The 23,426-nt window shown below is 54.5% G+C and overlaps 1 protein-coding gene across 1 annotated transcript; it reads right to left on the bottom strand.

Annotated features, from left to right (window-relative positions):
• Positions 1–1,179: 1,179 nt before the first annotated feature.
• On the bottom strand, positions 1,180–11,877 carry LOC142911203 (uncharacterized). Its single transcript, XM_076060305.1, has 4 exons — positions 11,387–11,877; positions 4,736–4,799; positions 2,891–3,224; positions 1,180–1,217 (listed from the first exon to the last, which is right to left on the bottom strand). The coding sequence occupies exons 1-4, from the start codon at positions 11,869–11,871 to the stop codon at positions 1,180–1,182; spliced, it is 921 nt and encodes a 306-aa protein (XP_075916420.1). The 5' UTR covers positions 11,872–11,877.
• Positions 11,878–23,426: the final 11,549 nt, after the last annotated feature.

Here is a 23,426-nt window from a genome sequence, read left to right as displayed (position 1 = left end):
CCCGCTCACTATCTTGAAGGTCCTTAATGATCGTGAGCAGCGGGTCAGGGACTCCAAAAGCACGAAGACCAACCCAGAGCCAGGCCTACTGATGGTATCATAGGCCTTGACCAGGTCAATAAAGCAGAGATGTAGGTCTTGCTGGAATTCCCTACACCTCTGCTTTAGCAGACGGAAAGAAAATATGGCATCTGTGCAGCAACGCCCTTTCCTAAAACCACATTGGAGCTCTGCAAGCCTCTCCTCAGCGTGCCTGGCAAAGCGATGTTAAATAATTCTTGTCAGGACCTTTCCAGGCACACTGAGGAGTGATATGCCCCTGTCGTTGTTACAGTCTGTGCGGTCCCCTTACTACAAAGTGGGGGACCACCAGGGCATCCTTCAAATCCTGCAGAACCCATCCAGTGGTCCAGACTGTTGTTATGATGTCATGTAGGGCAGTCTATGCACAAATGCCACCATCCCTCAGCATTTCGCTTGGGAGATCATCTCTGCCCGGTGCCTTTCCTGGTCTCAGGCTCTGGATCGCCTTCAGTACTTCCTCAACAGATGGCACCTCAGCCAGCCACTCACAGGGGGTGACTTCTGCTTCCAATATTTGCGGCACCTCAGCCTCAGCAGGGTCATCCCCACTTTGTCCCATGATGTTTTCCAGGCCGAGGGATTTCACCTTCCCCAGGACCTCACAGAAATGCTCAGCAAATCTGAAAACCTGTTCCTGGGGGTTGGAGATTGGATCACCGTTTTTTTCCCCTAATGATGGTAATAGGTGTGCCGCTGCAGGTTACTTTTTGATGGAATTAAAGAGCGATTTGTGATCACGGGCCATTGAGGCAGATTCCATCTCCTCAAAAACCCATGAGCACCACCCATCCTTGCAGCGCCTCACAGTTCTCCGAACCTCCGAGAGAAGGCTGCGGCCAGCCTCCTCATTCTCTGACGTGGAATGCTGTAGACAATGAGAGTGGGCCTGTCGCTTTTTCTCAGCCAGCCTGAACTTGTCCTCTGTCAGCCAGGGTCTCTGAGGAGGTGTGGACCACGTACCCAAAGCAGCCATTGCAGCTGCATGAGTCACAGTCCTAAACCTCGCCCATTTACCCTCGACATCTGGAGGAGTGAGGGACGATGCCAACCCCAGCCGCAAGCGATGATGAAATTCTCGCTTGCAACTTTCATCAACTAGTTGAGACCAGGCCGCCTTAGGTTGAAATGGGGTCCTGGGTGTACACCCACCACCGGAGTGGAAGAATGGCAGGCGCATCTTACAGATGACAAGTCGATGGTCAGTCGGCAGATCAGCTCCACGGTAGGTCCTGGTATGAAGGACATCGGCCCGCATCCGCTGTTCTGTCACTATGTAGTCCAGCAGATGTTCTTGCTTGGACCCGGCATGCATCCATGATGTTGTGTGGATGCGCCGATGCCGGAACAGCGTGTTGGTAATTACAAGCCCATGGGCTCCACAAAAATAGCAGCCTCCTACCGTTGTTATTGAGCTGATCTGGTCCATGCCTTCCAATCACCCCAGACCAGTTGCCAGCATCATGACCAACTCGGGCATTGAAGTCACCAAACAAGACGACTCTATCCCGAGGGGCCACTTTAGCCAGCACCTGTTACAGGAGGTCATAGAAGGCATCTGACTCATCGACCTTGCCTGCATCCTCCCAAAAGATGTCCGTCTTCGGTGGGGGCTTAAGTAACCACGACCACCACTCCTCGCCTCTGGTTGATGGGAAGGCGAGCCCAAAGTAGCCTGGGGCTTACAGCTTCCCACACCACACAACAACAACCGCCATTCGCCACTAAGTGGTGGTGACATGACCACGACGCTTGTGCCAAGCTATGTGCACCCTGAGGCCACGTGAAGTGGCGAATGCCCACTGGCAGGAGGTCACGGGGCAGACCCAGGTGCCACAGGTCAACTGACTGAGATGACTGGCTGATGCACCACCTGTGCCCCCTACTGTGCCAACCTGCTGTGCTTTAGCCACCCGGCACTCCGCTCGTTGTTGTGAGCGTCGCTCCTCCGCCCTCCGTTGTTGTTGGAGGGCGACTACCTCCAACTGCCCAGTAGCATCCTTCACGAGCCTCCTCCACAGAGGCCGATCTTGACACCGCTGGTACCAGTCATCGGCAAGTCCACTCAGCTCCACGTCCTCCTGTACTACATCACTCCATCTCTTCTCTAGCCCGAGCCGCGCCCGCTTAGCCCCCTCAATCCAGCCGAACAAAAGCTGTTTCGGCATGCGTTGGCTGGGCATGCGGGCTTACATGACCCAGCAATCGCAGCCTTGCCCGCCGGAGGAGCTCACCGATGGGACTTTGTCCAGATCTTTCAAGGATTTGTGAGCTCCTCACACAATCCAGTCTGGTTAAACCCAGGATGGATCGTAGGCAGGCCAGCCTAAATGTTTCTAACCGGCGAAGATGTTCCATTAGGGGGGTCCACGAAACCACGAGTTAAACCACACCACACACACACACATACACACAAACACCTACACACCACACACACACAAACACCTACACACTCACACACCTACACACAAACACCTACACACACACACACCTACACACTCACACACCTACACACTCACACACCTACACACACACACGTGGGTGAGTGTGTGCGTCCTGACCCTCACCTCTTCCTCCTCACCCTCCTCCTCTTCCTCCTCCTCCTCCTCCTCCATTTTCTCACCAGCAACACCATCACTACCACCATCACCACCATCACCCCCACCATCATCACCACCACCACCATCACCACCAGCACCACCACCAGCACCACCACCATCACCACCATCACCCCCACCATCACCACCAGCACCACCACCAGCACCACCACTACCACCACCACCAACACCACCATCACCACCACCACTACCACCATCACCACCACTACCACCACTTCCACCACCACCACCATCACCACCACCACCACCACCATCACCACCACCATCACCACCAGCACCACCACCAGCACCACCATCACCACCAGCACCACAACTACCACCAGCACCACCACTACTACCATCACCACCACCAACACCACCATCACCACCACCACTACCACCATCACCACCACTACCACCACTTCCACCACCACCACCACCATCACCACCACCACCACCACTTCCACCATCACCACCATCACCGGCGCCAGCTCCTCTTCCACGTGCAGGCGTCTCGGCCTCCCCCGTACAGTGGCGGCAGTGGACCTGTGGGAGGCAGAGAGACGAGGGCTGGTGCCCAGCGCTCCTCAGTGTGACCACTACCGCCATCGCCACCACCATCGCCACCACCGTCACCACCATCGGCATCGCCACCACCGATATCATCACCACCATCGCCACTATCGTCACCATCACCACCACCACCACCCCGACCACCACCACCACCGTGGTGGGTCACACACACCCCCACACAGACACAGACACACACACAGGGTCACACACACAGGCACCAACCCACACACACCCACACACACACAGGGTCACACACACAGGCACCAACCCACACACACACACAGGGTCACACACACAGGCACCAACCCACACACACACAGGGTCACACACACAGGCACCAACCCACACACCCCCACACACACACAGTCACATACACCCACAGGGTCACAACAACCGCCATTCGCCACTAAGTGGCGGCGACATAACTTCGTGGCTACGTGACGTCACCACGACGCTTGTGCCAGGCTATGTGCACCTTGAGGCCACGTGAAGTGTCCAACGCCCGCTGGCAGGAGGTGCCGAGCCCGTTTAGCCCCCTCGATCCGGCCGAACAAAAGCTGTTTGGGCATGCGGTGGCTGGGCATGCGGCTACATGACCCAGCCAACGCAGCCTTGCCTGCCGGTGAAGCTCACAGATGGGACCTTGCCCAGATCTTTTAAAGGATTTGTGAGCTCCTAACACAATCCAGCCAGGTTAAACCCAGGATGGATCGTAGGCAGGCCAGCCTAAGTGTTTATAACCGGCGAAGATGTTCCGTTAGGGGGGTCCACGTTTCGCAAGCGTAGAGAAGGGAGGGAAAGACCGTGGCCGAGGAGACAACCCCCTACATCCTCGTAGTGCCGGACGGGCAATGCTGTCGTGGACAGTGCTGTGGGGGGAGGGCCAATTCCGATTGGCTTTTCCCCTCAAGGCGTTTGTAGCTACCACAGCGGCTAAATGGGGGCTCTGGATGGGTGCGAGGGGCTGGTAACCCCTCCACCTTAAATAAATTACCACAAAATCACGTGACAAAATATATCTAACAAACACACACACACAGGGTCAACAACAACAACAACCGCCATTCGCCACTAAGTGGCGGTGATGTCACCACGACGCTTGTGCCAGGCAGGGTCACACACACACACCCCCACACACACACAGGGTCACACACACACAGGGTCACACACACAGGGTCACACACACAGTCACACACACCCACGCAGGGTCACAAACACACACACAGGGTCACACACACACAGACAACCACCCACACACACACACACAGGGTCACACACACGTAGTGTCACACACACCCGCACACACCCCCACACACACCCAGGGTCACAAACACACCCCCACATACACACAGGGTCACACACACGCACACACCCCCACACACACGTAGTGTCACACACACACAGGGTCACACACACACACAGGGTCACACACACACACAGGGTCACACACACACACAGGGTCACACACACACACACCCCCACACCTGTGGGCACGCTGCAGACGGCGTGATCTGAGTCATCGTTCTCTTCCTCCTGCCGGAGACGGAGCTGTGGACAACCAGGGTGACAGTGAGACTCACAGTGACACTCACAGTGACACTCACAGTGACACTCACAGTGACACTCACAGTGACACTTAGCCACAGTGACACTCACAGTGACACTCACAGTGACACTCACAGTGACACTCAGCCACAGTGACACTCAGCCACAGTGACACTCACAGTGACACTCACAGTGACACAGCCACAGTGACACTCAGTGACACTCACAGTGACACTCAGCCACAGTGACACTCACAGTGACACTTACAGTGACACTCACAGTAACACTCACAGTGACACTCAAAGTGACACTCACAGTGACACTCACAGTGACACTCAGCCACAGTGACACTCACAGTGACACTCACAGTGACACTCAGCCACAGTGACACTCACAGTGACACTCACAGTGACACTCAGCCACAGTGACACTCACAGTGACACTCACAGTGACACTCAGCCACAGTGACACTCACAGTGACACTCACAGTGACACAGCCACAGTGACACTCAGTGACACTCACAGTGACACTCAGCCACAGTGACACTCACAGTGACACTCACAGTGACACTCACAGTGACACTCAAAGTGACACTCACAGTGACACTCACAGTGACACTCAGCCACAGTGACACTCACAGTGACACTCACAGTGACACTCAGCCACAGTGACACTCACAGTGACACTCACAGTGACACTCAGCCACAGTGACACTCAGTGACACTCAGTCACAGTGACACTCACAGTGACACTCACAGTGACACTCACCCACAGTGACACTCACAGTAACACTCACAGTGACACTCACAGTGACACTCACAGTGACACTCAGCCACAGTGACACTCACAGTGACACTCACCCACAGTGACACTCAGTGACACTCATCCACAGTGACACTCAGTGACACTCACCCACAGTGACACTCACAGTGACACTCACCCACAATGACACTCACAGTGACACTCACCCACAGTGACACTCATCCACAGTGACACTCACAGTGACACTCACAGTGACACTCAGTGACACTCATACACAGTGACACTCACCCACAGTGACACTCACCTACAGTGACACTCACAGTGACACTCACCCACAGTGACACTCAGTGACACTCACCCACAGTGACACTCACAGTGACACTCACCCACAGTGACACTCACAGTGACACTCACCCACAGTGACACTCACAGTGACACTCACAGTGACACTCACCCACAGTGACACTCACAGTGACACTCACAGTGACACTCACACACAGTGACACTCACCCACAGTAACACTCACCCACAGTGACACTCAGTGACACTCACCCACAGTGACACTCACAGTGACACTCACCCACAGTGACACTCACCCACAGTGACACTCACAGTGACACTCACAGTGACACTCACCCACAGTGACACTCACAGTGACACTCACAGTGACACTCACCCACAGTGACACTCACAGTGACACTCACAGTGACACTCACACACAGTGACACTCACCCACAGTAACACTCACCCACAGTGACACTCAGTGACACTCACCCACAGTGACACTCACAGTGACACTCACCCACAGTGACACTCACCCACAGTGACACTCACAGTGACACTCACAGTGACACTCACCCACAGTGACACTCACAGTGACACTCACAGTGACACTCAGTGACACTCATACACAGTGACACTCACCCACAGTGACACTCACTCACAGTGACACTCACAGTGACACTCACAGTGACACTCACCCACAGTGACACTCACCCACAGTGACACTCACAGTGACACCCACAGTGACACCCACAGTAACACCCACAGTGACACTCAGTGACACCCACAGTGACACTCACAGTGACACTCACCCACAGTGACACTCAGTGACACCCACAGTGACACTCACAGTGACACTCATCCACAGTGACACTCACAGTGACACTCACCCACAGTGACACTCACAGTGACACTCACAGTGACACCCACAGTGACACCCACAGTAACACCCACAGTGACACTCAGTGACACCCACAGTGACACTCACCCACAAAGACACCCAAAGTGTCATGCTGCTGACAGTTGGGCTACATTAACATAAGCTGCCCCGCTTATCCTGCTGACACCTGGGCACATTAACATAAGCTGCCCCGCCCATGCTGCTGACACCTGGGCTACATTAACATAAACTGCCCCGCCCATGCTGCTGACGACACTTGGGCCACGCCCATTTTCAACCTTTATAAACAGTTTGCCTTTAGAGGCTGACCCCCTTTGCCTGATGTGTGTACACACACATTCTCTGGAAAGAACCAGAGAATGTGTGTGTAAGTGTGTGTGTGTAAGTGTGTGTGTGTAAGTGTGTGTGTGTAAGTGTGTGTAAGTGTGCGTAAGTGTGTGTAAGTGTGTGTGTAAGTGTGTGTAAGTGTGTGTAAGTGTATGTGTGTGTGTGTTGGTGTGTGTGTAAGTGTGTGTAAGTGTGTGTGTGTAAGTGTGTGTTGGTGTGTGTACGTAAGTGTGTGTGTGTAAGTGTTAAGTTTAACAGCAGAGGTCTCACTCCGAATCAGTCGAGCGGCAATATCTTTTCATCGGTTGCGTAACGCTGTGTGGAAGCTACCTGGTCTGTCGCTCCGCACTAAGCTTCAGGTCTTCTCGGCCACGGTCATTCCCTCCCTTCTCTACGCTTGCGAAACGTGGACCCCCCTAATGGAACATCTTTGCCGGTTAGAAACATTTAGGCTGGCCTGCCTACGATCCATCCTGGGTTTAACCAGACTGGATTGTGTGAGGAGCTCACAAATCCTTGAAAGATCTGGGCAGGGTCCCATCGGTGAGCTCCTCCGGCAGGCAAGGCTGCGATGGCTGGGTCATGTAGCCCGCATGCCCAGCCACCGCATGCCGAAACAGCTTTTGTTTGGCCGGATTGAGGGGGCTAAGCGGGCGCGGCACGGGCTAGAGAAGAGATGGAGTGATGTGGTACAGGAGGACGTGGAGCTGAGTGGACTTGCCGATGACTGGTACCAGCGGTGTCAAGATCGGCCTCTGTGGAGGAGGCTCGTGAAGGATGCTACTGGGCAGTTGGAGGCAGTCGCCCTCCAACAACAACGGAGGGCGGAGGAGCGACGCTCACAACAGCGAGCGGAGCGCCGGGTGGCTAAAGCACAGCAGGTTGGCACAGTAGGGGGCACAGGTGGTGCATCAGCCAGTCATCTCAGTCAGTCGACCCGTGGCACCTGGGTCTGCCCCGTGACCTCCTGCCAGCGGGCGTTCGACACTTCACGTGGCCTCAGGGTGCACATAGCCTGGCACAAGCGTCGTGGTGACGTCACCGCCACTTAGTGGCGAATGGCGGTTGTTGTTGTTGTTGTGTGTAAGTGTGTGTAAGTGTGCATAAGTGTATGTAAGTGTGTGTGTAAGTGTGTGTAAGTGTGTGTGTAAGTGTGTGTAAGTGTGTGTGTAAGTGTGTGTGTGTGTGTGTAAGTGTGTGTGTGTAAGTGTGTGTAAGTTTGTGTGTGTAAGTGTGTGTTGGTGTGTGTACGTAAGTGTGTGTGTAAGTGTGTGTAAGTGTGCGTTAGTGTATGTAAGTGTGTGTGTAAGTGTGTGTAAGTGTGTGTGTAAGTGTGTGTAAGTGGGGCCTTACCATCAGCCCCACCAAAACTAAGCACCTGCCTGGGTATTTTGTACCATCGGACACTCCACCCCCACAACTCCCAATCGGTGATGGGGCAGTTGTGGAGAGAGTGGAGAGTTTCCCATACCTGGGCAGTGTGCTTATGACTGGCTCCAGTTTAACAGCAGAGGTCTCACTCCGAATCAGTCGAGCGGCAATATCTTTTCATCGGTTGCGTAACGCTGTGTGGAAGCTACCTGGTCTGTCGCTCCGCACTAAGCTTCAGGTCTTCTCGGCCACGGTCATTCCCTCCCTTCTCTACGCTTGCGAAACGTGGACCCCCCTAATGGAACATCTTCGCCGGTTGGAAACATTTAGGCTGCCCTGCCTACGATCCATCCAGGGTTTAACCAGACTGGATTGTGTGAGGAGCACATAAATCCTTGAAAGATCTGGGCAGGGTCCCATCGGTGAGCTCCTCCGGCAGGCAAGGCTGCGATGGCTGGGTCATGTAGCCCGCATGCCCAGCCACCGCATGCCGAAACAGCTTTTGTTTGGCCGGATTGAGGGGGCGAAGCGGGCGCGGCACGGGCTAGAGAAGAGATGGAGTGATGTGGTACAGGAGGACGTGGAGCTGAGTGGACTTGCCGATGACTGGTACCAGCGGTGTCAAGATCGGCCTCTGTGGAGGAGGCTCGTGAAGGATGCTACTGGGCAGTTGGAGGCAGTCGCCCTCCAACAACAACGGAGGGCGGAGGAGCGACGCTCACAACAGCGAGCGGAGCGCCGGGTGGCTAAAGCACAGCAGGTTGGCACAGTAGGGGGCACAGGTGGTGCATCAGCCAGTCATCTCAGTCAGTCGACCCGTGGCACCTGGGTCTGCCCCGTGACCTCCTGCCAGCGGGCGTTCGACACTTCACGTGGCCTCAGGGTGCACATAGCCTGGCACAAGCGTCGTGGTGACGTCACCGCCACTTAGTGGCGAATGGCGGTTGTTGTTGTTGTTGTTGTGTGTAAGTGTGTGTAAGTGTGCGTAAGTGTATGTAAGTGTGTGTGTAAGTGTGTGTAAGTGTGTGTGTAAGTGTGTGTAAGTGTGTGTGTAAGTGTGTGTGTGTGTGTGTAAGTGTGTGTGTGTAAGTGTGTGTAAGTTTGTGTGTGTAAGTGTGTGTTGGTGTGTGTACGTAAGTGTGTGTGTAAGTGTGTGTAAGTGTGCATTAGTGTATGTAAGTGTGTGTGTAAGTGTGTGTAAGTGTGTGTGTAAGTGTGTGTAAGTGGGGCCTTACCATCAGCCCCACCAAAACTAAGCACCTGCCTGGGTATTTTGTACCATCGGACACTCCACCCCCACAACTCCCAATCGGTGATGGGGCAGTTGTGGAGAGAGTGGAGAGTTTCCCATACCTGGGCAGTGTGCTTATGACTGGCTCCAGTTTAACAGCAGAGGTCTCACTCCGAATCAGTCGAGCGGCAATATCTTTTCATCGGTTGCGTAACGCTGTGTGGAAGCTACCTGGTCTGTCGCTCCGCACTAAGCTTCAGGTCTTCTCGGCCACGGTCATTCCCTCCCTTCTCTACGCTTGCGAAACGTGGACCCCCCTAATGGAACATCTTCGCCGGTTGGAAACATTTAGGCTGCCCTGCCTACGATCCATCCAGGGTTTAACCAGACTGGATTGTGTGAGGAGCACATAAATCCTTGAAAGATCTGGGCAGGGTCCCATCGGTGAGCTCCTCCGGCAGGCAAGGCTGCGATGGCTGGGTCATGTAGCCCGCATGCCCAGCCACCGCATGCCGAAACAGCTTTTGTTTGGCCGGATTGAGGGGGCGAAGCGGGCGCGGCACGGGCTAGAGAAGAGATGGAGTGATGTGGTACAGGAGGACGTGGAGCTGAGTGGACTTGCCGATGACTGGTACCAGCGGTGTCAAGATCGGCCTCTGTGGAGGAGGCTCGTGAAGGATGCTACTGGGCAGTTGGAGGCAGTCGCCCTCCAACAACAACGGAGGGCGGAGGAGCGACGCTCACAACAGCGAGCGGAGCGCCGGGTGGCTAAAGCACAGCAGGTTGGCACAGTAGGGGGCACAGGTGGTGCATCAGCCAGTCATCTCAGTCAGTCGACCCGTGGCACCTGGGTCTGCCCCGTGACCTCCTGCCAGCGGGCGTTCGACACTTCACGTGGCCTCAGGGTGCACATAGCCTGGCACAAGCGTCGTGGTGACGTCACCGCCACTTAGTGGCGAATGGCGGTTGTTGTTGTTGTTGTTGTAAGTGTGTGTGTAAGTGTGTGTGTGTGTGTAAGTGTGTGTGTGTAAGTGTGTGTAAGTTTGTGTGTGTAAGTGTGTGTTGGTGTGTGTACGTAAGTGTGTGTGTGTAAGTGTGTGTAAGTGTGCGTAAGTGTATGTAAGTGTGTGTGTAAGTGTGTGTAAGTGTGTGTAAGTGTAAGTGTGTGTAAGTGTATGTGTGTAAGTGTGTGTGTTGGTGTGTGTGTGTAAGTGTGTGTAAGTGTGTGTGTGTAAGTGTGTGTAAGTGTGTGTACGTAAGTGTGTGTGTGTAAGTGTGTGTAAGTGTGCGTAAGTGTATGTAAGTGTGTGTAAGTGTGTGTAAGTGTGTGGAAGTGTGTGTAAGTGTAAGTGTGTGTAAGTGTATGTGTGTAAGTGTGTGTGTTGGTGTGTGTGTGTAAGTGTGTGTAAGTGTGTGTGTGTAAGTGTGTGTAAGTGTGTGTACGTAAGTGTGTGTGTGTAAGTGTGTGTGTGTAAGTGTGTGTAAGTGTGTGTGTGTAAGTGTGTGTGTGTAAGTGTATGTAAGCGTGTCTGTAAGTGTGTGTGTAAGTGTGTGTAAGTGTGTGTAAGTGTGCGTGTGTAAGTGTGTGTGTGTTGGTGTGTGTGTAAGTGTGTGTAAGTGTGTGTGTGTAAGTGTGTGTTGGTGTGTGTACGTAAGTGTGTGTGTGTAAGTGTGTGTGTGTGTAAGTGTGTAAGTGTGTGTGTGTGTAAGTGTACCTCTGGTGTTGCCGTTTGCGCGTCTTCTCCGGCACTGTGGGGACGGAGCTGTCAGAGTCCTCGTTCAATCCGGCACCACCACGGCCACCGTCACCGCGCTCACCACCGCCGTGACCGCCACGGCACTCAACACCACCACCACCACCATCGTCGTCATCGTCGTCGCCAATCCTGTCCATGTCGCCGGCGCTGTTGACGTCGCCGAAGCCAAAGCCGTCAACGTCGCCGATGATGTCGCCGTAGGGGACGCCGACACCGTCGCAGTCGGCGCTCCTGTCGCTGAAGGCGACGCCGCCGGAGTCGCTGCAGTCGGCGCCGTCGGAATCGCCGAAGCTGTCGACGTCGCCAAACCTCACGCGGACGAAGTCGCTGAAGGCGGCGGCGACGGCCGCGGCCGCGTCGTTCGTGGCGGCGGCTCTGACGCCGCCGCCGGACGCAGAGCGGCGGCAGGGGCACGGTCCGACGCTGCCCTCGCTCGAGGCCATCCTGCAACCTGCATACACTGCGACCACCGCCGCCGTCACCACCACCACCACCACACGCACCACCGTCACCACCACCATAGACTCAACACTGTACCATAGACTCAACACTACACCATAGACTCAACACTGCACCATAGACTCAACACTGCACCATAGACTCAACACTGCACCATAGACAAACACTACACCATAGACTCAACACTACCCATAGACTCAACACTACCCATAGACTCAACACTGCACCATAGACTCAACACTGCACCATAGACTCAACACTGCACCATAGACTCACACTACACCATAGACTCAACACTGAACCATAGACTCAACACTGCACCATAGACAAACACTACACCATAGACTCAACACTACCCATAGACTCAACACTACCCATAGACTCAACACTGCACCATAGACTCAACACTGCACCATAGACTCAACACTGCACCATAGACTCACACTACACCATAGACTCAACACTGAACCATAGACTCAACACTGCACCATAGACAAACACTACACCATAGACTCAACACTACCCATAGACTCAACACTACCCATAGACTCAACACTGCACCATAGACTCAACACTGCACCATAGACTCAACACTGCACTATAGACTCACACTACACCATAGACTCAACACTGAACCATAGACTCAACACTGCACCATAGACAAACACTACACCATAGACTCAACACTACCCATAGACTCAACACTACCCATAGACTCAACACTGCACCATAGACTCAACACTCCACCATAGACTCAACACTGCACCATAGACTCACACTACACCATAGACTCAACACTGAACCATAGACTCAACACTGCACCATAGACAAACACTGCACCATAGACTCAACACTGCACCATAGACAAACACTACACCATAGACTCACACTACACTATAGACTCAATACTGCACCATAGACTCAACACTGCGCCATAGACTCAACACTGCACCATAAACTCAACACTGCACCATAGACTCAACACTACCCATAGACTCAACACTACCCATAGACTCAACACTACACCATAGACTCAACACTACACCATAGATTCAACACTGCACCATACACAATACTGTACCATAGACTCAACACTGCACTATAGACTCAACACTGCACCATAGACTCAACACTGCACCATAGACTCAACACTGCACCATAGACTCAACACTACCCATAGACTCAACACTGTACCATAGACTAACACTACACCATAGACTCACACTACACTATAGACTCAACACTACCCATAGACTAACACTGCACCATAGACTCAGCACTGCACCATAGACTCAACACTGCACCACAGACTCAACACTGCACCATAGACTAGCACTACACCATAGACTCAACACTGCACCATAGACTCAACACTGTACCATAGACTCAACACTGCACCATAGACTCAACACTACCCATAGACTCAACACTACACCATAGACTCAACACTGCACCATAGACTCAACACTGCACCATAGACTCAACACTGCCCATAGACTCAACACTGCACCATAGACTAACACTGCACCATAGACTCATCACTGAACCATAGACTCAACACTGCACCATAGACTCAACACTACACCATAGACTAACACTGCACCATAGACTCATCACTGAACCATAGACTCAACACTGCACCATAGACTCAACACTACACCACAGACTCAACACTGCACCATAGACTCAACACTGTACCATAGACTCAACACTGCACCATAGACCGCCCTAACAGCAGCTGTGTTTGCCATGTGGGCTCTGGGCGTGCGGGCTACACACACACAGCCACACGGCCACCACTGTGTCTACACAAAGCGTGGTGACTCTACCACACAGAGGCCTGGCGGTGTTGCTGAATGGCGGTGAGTAATGTCTACCGCTTACAACAACAACTACCACACCAGTTGTTGTTGTTGTGATACTCACAGGGTAGCAGTAGTGATAATAACAGTAGTAATACTCACAAGGTAGCAGCAGTAGATATATAAGTAGTTGTTGTTGTGATACTCACAGGGTAGCAGCAGTGATAATACGAGTAGTAATACTCACAAGGTAGCAGCAGTAGATATATAAGTTGATGTTGTTGTGATACTCACAGGGTAGCAGTAGTGATAATAACAGTAGTAATACTCACAAGGTAGCAGCAGCAGATATATAAGTAGTTGTTGTGATACTCACAAGGTAGCAGCAGTGATAATAACAGTAGTAATACTCACAAGGTAGCAGCAGTAGATATATAAGTAGTTGCGGTTGTTGTGATACTCACAGGGTAGCAGTAGTGATAATAACAGTAGTAATACTCACAAGGTAGCAGCAGTAGATATATAAGTAGTATTAGTTGTGATTGTGATACTCACAGGGTAGCAGTAGTGATAATAACAGTAGTAATACTCACAAGGTAGCAGCAGTAGATATATAAGTAGTATTAGTTGTGATTGTGATACTCACAGGGTAGCAGTAGTGATAATAACAGTAGTAATACTCACAAGGTAGCAGCAGTAGATATATAAGTAGTATTAGTTGTGATTGTGATACTCACAGGGTAGCAGTAGTGATAATAACAGTAGTAATACTCACAAGGTAGCAGCAGTAGATATAAAAGTAGTAGTTGTTGTTGTTGCTTGGCGATGTCCGAGCGTCTCTCAACACCACGGCGACCTCAGACGCCCCCTGCTGTCGCGAGGCGCTCCACCGATTGGCTGCCGGCGTTGCCACGTCACCCCCCCCAACCCCTCTTTTGATTGGTGGAATGAAAACCCATCACGGAAGATGGCTTCCCGTTACAGAAGGTGACTGCCCCGTGCCAGGCTAGGTGCACGAGGAGGTCACGTGGGCAGACCCAGTTGTCACGTGTTGACCTCCCTGTGCCAGGCTAGGTGCACGGGGGCTGACCTCCCCCTCCCCACTGTGTGTGTGACTGTGTGTGTGAGACTGTGTGTGTGTGACTGTGTGTGTGTGTGACTGCGTGTGTGTGACTGTGTGTGTGTGTGACTGTGTGACTGTGTTTGTGACTGTGTGTGACTGTGTGTGTGTATGACTGTGTGTGTGAGACTGTGTGTGTGTGACTGTGTGTGTGACTGTGTGTGTGTGACTGTGTGTGTGACTGTGTGTGTGTGACTGTGTGTGACTGTGTGTGTGACTGTGTGTGTGTGACTGTGTGTGTGACTGTGTGTGTGTGTGACTGTGTGTGACTGTGCGTGTGACTGTGTGTGTGACTGTGTGTGTGTGACTGTGTGTGTGACTGTGTGTGTGACTGTGTGTGTGTGACTGTGTGTGTGTGTGACTGTGTGTGTGTGAAAGTGACTGACTGCGTGTGTGTGACTGTGTGTGTGACTGTGTGTGTGTGTGACTGTGTGTGTGACTGTGTGTGTGTGACTGTGTGTGACTGTGTATGTGACTGTGTGTGTGTGACTGTGTGTGTACTGTGTGTGGGGAGCGATAGTGTAGCGGTTAGCGCGCTGCGCTATGAACCTGGCGACCCGGGATCGATTCCCGCTCACAGCCAACACCAGTGACGATTATCTGAACCGGTCCCGGGCCTCCCCTAGGTCGACTCAGCCTCAAATGAGTACCTGGAGCGGTGTGTAAACATTGCCACTAAGGAGACAAAGGCGGTCGGGCGTGGTGCTGTCCACCCACCCCCTCGTGTACCGTTCCGGCCTTCATAGGTGCTGCTCGCTAACAGCACTTGCCCCTACAGTCTGTTAAGGCTATATGGGGGATCTTTGTCTTTATCTTTGTGTGTGATAGTGACTGTGTGTGTGACTGTGTGTGTGTGAAAGTGACTGTGTGGCTGGCTCACCACCCACTCACCACCCACTCACCCACTCACCACCCACTCACCACCCACTCACCACCCACTCACTCACTCACCACCCACTCACCACCCACTCACCACCCACTCACTCACTCACCACCCACTCACCACCCACTCACTCACTCACCACCCACTCACCACTCACTCACCACCCACTCACCACTCACTCACCACCCACTCACTCACCACTCACTCACCACCCACTCACCACCAACTCACCCTTCCACCACCCACTCACCACCCACTCACCACTCACTCGCCACTCACCACCCACTCACCCACTCACCACCCACTCACCACTCACTCACCACCCACTCACCCACTCACCACCCACTCACCACCCACTCACCACTCACCACCCACTCACCACCCACTCACTCACTCACCACCCAGTCACCACTCACTCACCACCCACTCACCACTCACTCACTCACCACCCACTCACTCACCACTCACTCACTCGCCACTCACTCACCACTCACTCACCACCCACTCACCACTCACCACCCACTCACCACTCACTCACCACTCACCACCCACTCACTCACTCACCACCCACTCACCACTCACTCACCACCCCCTCACCCACTCACCACCCACTCACCACCCACTCACCACTCACTCACCACCCACTCACCACTCACTCACCACCCACTCACCACCCACTCACTCACTCACCACCCACTCACCACTCACTCACCACCCACTCACCACTCACTCACCACCCACTCACTCACCACTCACTCACCACCCACTCACCACCAACTCACCCTTCCACCACCCACTCACCACCCACTCACCACTCACTCGCCACTCACCACCCACTCACCCACTCACCACCCACTCACCCACTCACCACCCACTCACCACCCACTCACCACCCACTCACTCACTCACCACCCACTCACCACCCACTCACTCACCACTCACCACCCACTCACCACCCACTCACTCACCACCCACTCACCACTCACTCACCACCCACTCACCACTCACTCACTCACCACCCACTCACTCACTCGCCACCCACTCACTCACCACTCACTCACCACCCACTCACCACTCACTCACCACCCACTCACCACTCACTCACCACCCACTCACCACCCACTCACTCACTCACCACCCACTCACCACTCACTCACCACCCACTCACCCACTCACCACCCACTCACCACTCACTCACCACCCACTCACCACTCACCACCCACTCACCACGCACTCACTCACCACCCACTCACCACTCACTCACTCACCACCCACTCACCACCCACTCACTCACTCACCACCCACTCACCACTCACTCACTCACGCACCACTCACTCACTCACCACCCACTCACCACCCACTCACTCACCACTCACTCACCCACTCACCACCCACTCACTCACCACCCACTCACTCACCACCCACTCACCACTCACTCGCCACTCACCACCCACTCACCACTCACTCACCCACTCACCCACTCACTCACTCACCCACTCACCCACTCACCACCCACTCACTCACCACCCACTCACTCACCACCCACTCACCACTCACTCATTCACCACCTACTCACCACTCACTCACCACCTACTCACCACTCACTCACCACCCACTCACCACCCACTCACTCACTCACCACCCACTCACCACTCACTCATTCACCACCCACTCACCCACTCACCACCCACTCACCACCCACTCACTCACTCACCACCCACTCACCACTCACTCACCACCCACTCACCACTCACTCACCACCTACTCACCCACTCACCACTCACTCACTCACTCACCACCCACTCACCACCCACTCACCCACTCACCACCCACTCACCACTCCCTCGCCACTCACCACCCACTCACCACCCACTCACCACCCACTCGCCACTCACCACCCACTCACCCACTCACCACCCACTCACCACTCACTCACTCACTCACCACTCACTCACTCGCCACCCACTCACTCACCACTCACTCACCACCCACTCACCACTCACTCACCACCCACTCACCACTCACTCACCACTCACCACCCACTCACTCACTCACCACCCACTCACCACTCACACACCACCCACTCACCCACTCACCACCCACTCACCACTCAGTCACCACCCACTCACCACTCACTCGCCACTCACCACCCACTCACCACTCACTCACCCACTCACCCACTCACTCACCCACTCACCCACTCACCACCCACTCACTCACCACCCACTCACTCACCACCCACTCACCACTCACTCGCCACTCACCACCCACTCACCACCCACTCACCACTCACCACCCACTCACCACTCACTCATTCACCACCTACTCACCACTCACTCACCACCTACTCACCACTCACTCACCACCCACTCACCACCCACTCACTCACTCACCACCCACTCACCCACTCACCACCCACTCACCACCCACTCACTCACTCACCACCCACTCACCACTCACTCACCACCCACTCACCACTCACTCACCACCTACTCACCCACTCACCACCCACTCACTCACTCACCACCCACTCACCACCCACTCACCCACTCACCACCCACTCACCACCCACTCACCACTCCCTCGCCACTCACCACCCACTCACCACCCACTCACCACTCACTCGCCACTCACTCGCCACTCACCACCCACTCACCCACTCACCACCCACTCACCACTCACTCACCACCCACTCACCCACTCACCACCCACTCACCACGCACTCACCACCCACTCACTCACTCACCACCCACTCACCACCCACTCACTCACCACTCACCACCCACTCACCACCCACTCACTCACTCACCACCCACTCACCACTCACTCACCACCCACTCACCACTCACTCACCACCCACTCACTCACCACTCACTCACTCGCCACCCACTCACTCACCCCTCACTCACCACCCACTCACCACTCACTCACCACCCACTCACCCACTCACCACCCACTCACCACCCACTCACCACTCACTCACCACCCACTCACCACTCACCACCCACTCACCACGCACTCACTCACCACCCACTCACCACTCACTCACTCACCACCCACTCACCACCCACTCACTCACTCACCACCCACTCACCACTCACTCACTCACGCACCACTCACTCACTCACCACCCACTCACCACCCACTCACTCACCACTCACTCACCCACTCACCCACTCACCACCCACTCACCACCCACTCACTCACTCACCACCCACTCACCACTCACTCACCACCCACTCACCCACTCACCACCCACTCACCACCCACTCACCACTCACTCACCACCCACTCACCACTCACTCACCACCCACTCACCACGCACTCACTCACCACCCACTCACCACTCCCTCACTCACCACCCACTCACCACCCACTCACTCACTCACCACTCACTCACCACTCACTCACCACCCACTCACCACCTACTCACTCACCACTCACTCACCCACTCACCCACTTACTCACTCACCCACTCACCCACTCACCACCCACTCACTCACCCACTCACTCACCACCCACTCACCCACTCACCCACTCACCACCCACTCACTCACCCACTCACTCACCACCCACTCACCACTCACTCGCCACTCACCACCCACTCACCACCCACTCACCACTCACCACCTACTCACCACTCACTCACCACCCACTCACCACCCACTCACTCACTCACCACCCACTCACAACTCACTCACAGGGTAGCAGTAGTGATAATAACAGTAGTAATACTCACAAGGTAGCAGCAGTAGATATATAAGTAGTATTAGTTGTGATTGTGATACTCACAGGGTAGCAGTAGTGATAATAACAGTAGTAATACTCACAAGGTAGCAGCAGTAGATATATAAGTAGTAGTTGTTGTTGTTGTGGTGATACTCACAGGGTAGCAGTAGTGATAATAACAGTAGTAATACTCACAAGGTAGCAACAGTAGATATATAAGTAGTATTAGTTGTGATTGTGATACTCACAGGGTAGCAGTAGTGATAATAACAGTAGTAATACTCACAAGGTAGCAGTAGTAGATATAAAAGTAGTAGTTGTTGTTGTTGCTTGGCGATGTCCGAGCGTCTCTCAACACCACGGCGACCTCAGACGCCCCCTGCTGTCGCGAGGCGCTCCACCGATTGGCTGCCGGCGTTGCCGCGTCACCCCCCCCAACCCCTCTTTTGATTGGTGGAATGAAAACCCATCACGGAAGATGGCTTTCCGTTACAGAAGGTGACTGCCCCGTGCCAGGCTAGGTGCACGAGGAGGTCACGTGGGCAGACCCAGTTGTCACGTGTTGACCTCCCTGTGCCAGGCTAGGTGCACGGGGGCTGACCTCCCCCTCCCCACTGTGTGTGTGACTGTGTGTGTGACTGTGTGGGGAGCGGTAGTGTAGTGGTTAGCGCGCTGCGCTATGAACCTGGCGACCCGGGTTCGATTCCCGCTCACGGCCAACACCAGTGACGATTATCTGAACCGGTCCCGGGCCTCCCCTAGGTCGACTCAGCCTCAAATGAGTACCTGGTGCGGTGTGGAAACATCGCCACTAGGGAGACAAAGGCGGTCGGGCGTGGTGCTGGCCACCCACCCCCTCGTGTACCGTTCTGGCCTTCATAGGTGCTCGCTAACAGCACTTGCCCCTACAGTCTGTTACAGGCTATATGGGGGATCTTTGTCTTTATCTTTGTGACTGTGTGTGTGAGACTGTGTGTGTGAGACTGTGTGTGTGTGACTGTGTGTGTGTGTGACTGCGTGTGTGTGACTGTGTGTGTGTGACTGTGTGACTGTGTGACTGTGTGTGTGTGTGACTGTGTGTGTGTATGACTGTGTGTGTGAGACTGTGTGTGTGTGACTGTGTGTGTGTGTGACTGTGTGTGTGTGTGACTGTGTGTGTGTGTGACTGTGTGTGTGACTGTGTGTGACTGTGTGTGTGACTGTGTGTGTGACTGTGTGTGTGACTGTGTGTGTGACTGTGTGTGTGACTGTGTGTGTGTGACTGTGTGTGTGACTGTGTGTGTGTGACTGTGTGTGTGTGTGACTGTGTGTGACTGACTGTGTGTGTGACTGTGTGTGTGTGTGACTGTGTGTGTGTGTGACTGTGTGTGTGTGTGAAAGTGACTGACTGCGTGTGTGTGACTGTGTGTGTGACTGTGTGTGTGTGTGACTGTGTGTGTGACTGTGTGTGTGTGACTGTGTGTGACTGTGTATGTGACTGTGTGTGTGTGACTGTGTGTGTACTGTGTGTGGGGAGCGATAGTGTAGCGGTTAGCGCGCTGCGCTATGAACCTGGCGACCCGGGTTCGATTCCCGCTCACAGCCAACACCAGTGACGATTATCTGAACCGGTCCCGGGCCTCCCCTAGGTCGACTCAGCCTCAAATGAGTACCTGGAGCGGTGTGTAAACATTGCCACTAAGGAGACAAAGGCGGTCGGGCGTGGTGCTGTCCACCCACCCCCTCGTGTACCGTTCCGGCCTTCATAGGTGCTGCTCGCTAACAGCACTTGCCTCTACAGTCTGTTAAGGCTATATGGGGGATCTTTGTCTTTATCTTTGTGTGTGATAGTGACTGTGTGCGTGACTGTGTGCGTGACTGTGTGTGTGACTGTGTGTGTGACTGTGTGTGTGACTGTGTGTGTGTGTGAAAGTGACTGTGTGGCTGGCTCACCACCCACTCACCACCCACTCACTCACTCACCACCCACTCACCACTCACTCACCACCCACTCACTCACCACTCACTCACCACCCACTCACCACCAACTCACCCTTCCACCACCCACTCACCACCCACTCACCACCCACTCACCCACTCACCACCCACTCACCACTCACTCACCACCCACTCACCCACTCACCACCCACTCACCACCCACTCACTCACTCACCACCCACTCACCACCCACTCACCACTCACCACCCACTCACCACCCACTCACTCACCACCCAGTCACCACTCACTCACCACCCACTCACTCACCACTCACTCACTCGCCACCCACTCACTCACCACTCACTCACCACCCACTCACCACTCACTCACCACCCACTCACCACTCACTCACCACCCACTCACCACCCACTCACTCACTCACCACCCACTCACCACTCACTCACCACCCACTCACCACTCACTCACCACCCACTCACCACCCACTCACCACTCACTCACCACCCACTCACCACTCACTCACCACCCACTCACCACCCACTCACTCACTCACCACCCACTCACCACTCACTCACCACCCACTCACCACTCACTCACCACCCACTCACTCACCACTCACTCACCACCCACTCACCACCAACTCACCCTTCCACCACCCACTCACCACCCACTCACCACTCACTCGCCACTCACCACCCACTCACCACCCACTCACCACTCACTCACCACCCACTCACCCACTCACCACCCACTCACCACCCACTCACCACCCACTCACTCACTCACCACCCACTCACCACTCACTCACCACCCACTCACCCACTCACCACCCACTCACCACCCACTCACCACTCACTCACCACCTACTCACCACTCACTCACCACCCACTCACCACGCACTCACTCACCACCCACTCACCACTCACTCACCACCCACTCACCACGCACTCACTCACCACCCACTCACCACTCACTCACTCACTCACCACCCACTCACCACTCACTCACCACCCACTCACCACTCACTCACTCACGCACCACTCACTCACCACTCACTCACTCACCACCTACTCACCACCCACTCACTCACCACTCACCCACTCACTCACTCACCCACTCACCACCCACTCACTCAACACCCACTCACTCAACACCCACTCACTCACCACCCACTCACCCACTCACCACCCACTCACCACTCACTCACCACCTACTCACCACTCACTCACCACCCACTCACCACCCACTCACTCACTCACCACCCACTCACCACTCATTCACCACCCACTCACCCACTCACCACCCACTCACCACTCACTCACTCACGCACCACTCACTCACTCACCACTCACTCACCACCCACTCACCCACTCACCCACTCACTCACTCACCTACTCACCCACTCACCACCCACTCACCACCCACTCGCCACCCACTCACCACTCACTCACCACCCACTCACTCACTCACCACCCACTCACCACTCACTCACCACCCACTCACTCACTCACCACCCACTCACCACTCACTCACCACCCACTCACCCACTCACCACCCACTCACCACCCACTCACCACTCACTCACCACCCACTCACCACGCACTCACTCACCACCCACTCACCACTCACTCACCACCCACTCACCACGCACTCACTCACCACCCACTCACCACTCACTCACTCACCACCCACTCACTACCCACTCACTCACCACCCACTCACCACTCACTCACTCACGCACCACTCACTCACCACTCACTCACCACCCACTCACCACCCACTCACTCACCACTCACTCACCCACTCACCCACTCACTCACCCACTCACCCACTCACCACCCACTCACTCAACACCCACTCACTCAACACCCACTCACTCACCACCCACTCACCACTCACTCGCCACTCACCACCCACTCACCCACTCACCACCCACTCACCACTCACTCACCACCTACTCACCACTCACTCACTCACCACCCACTCACCACTCATTCACCACCCACTCACCCACTCACCACCCACTCACCACTCACTCACTCACGCACCACTCACTCACTCACCACTCAC

This window comes from Petromyzon marinus, unplaced genomic scaffold (assembly GCF_048934315.1).
Source record: "Petromyzon marinus isolate PM22_M1 ecotype Great Lakes invasive population unplaced genomic scaffold, UKy_Petmar_22M1.pri1.0 PM_G_Scaffold_173, whole genome shotgun sequence".
Classification (NCBI taxonomy): domain Eukaryota; kingdom Metazoa; phylum Chordata; class Hyperoartia; order Petromyzontiformes; family Petromyzontidae; genus Petromyzon; species Petromyzon marinus.
The sequence above is the reverse complement of the archived record's forward strand: the minus strand, read 5'-3'. Positions and strand labels throughout refer to the sequence as shown.

What these genes read in the sequence shown, in the direction of transcription:
- LOC142911203 (XM_076060305.1), bottom strand. Translation starts at nt 11,871, where the DNA reads ATGGCCTCGAGCGAGGGCAGCGTCGGACCGTGCCCCTGCCGCCGCTCT. An exon ending in CGTCTGCAGCGTGCCCACAG is followed by an intron (nt 3,225 to 4,735) that starts GTGTGGGGGTGT and finishes TGCCTCCCACAG; the next exon opens with GTCCACTGCCGCCACTGTAC. An exon ending in TGGTAGTGGTGGTGATGGTG is followed by an intron (nt 1,218 to 2,890) that starts GTAGTGGTGGTG and finishes GTGTACACCCAG; the next exon opens with GACCCCATTTCAACCTAAGG.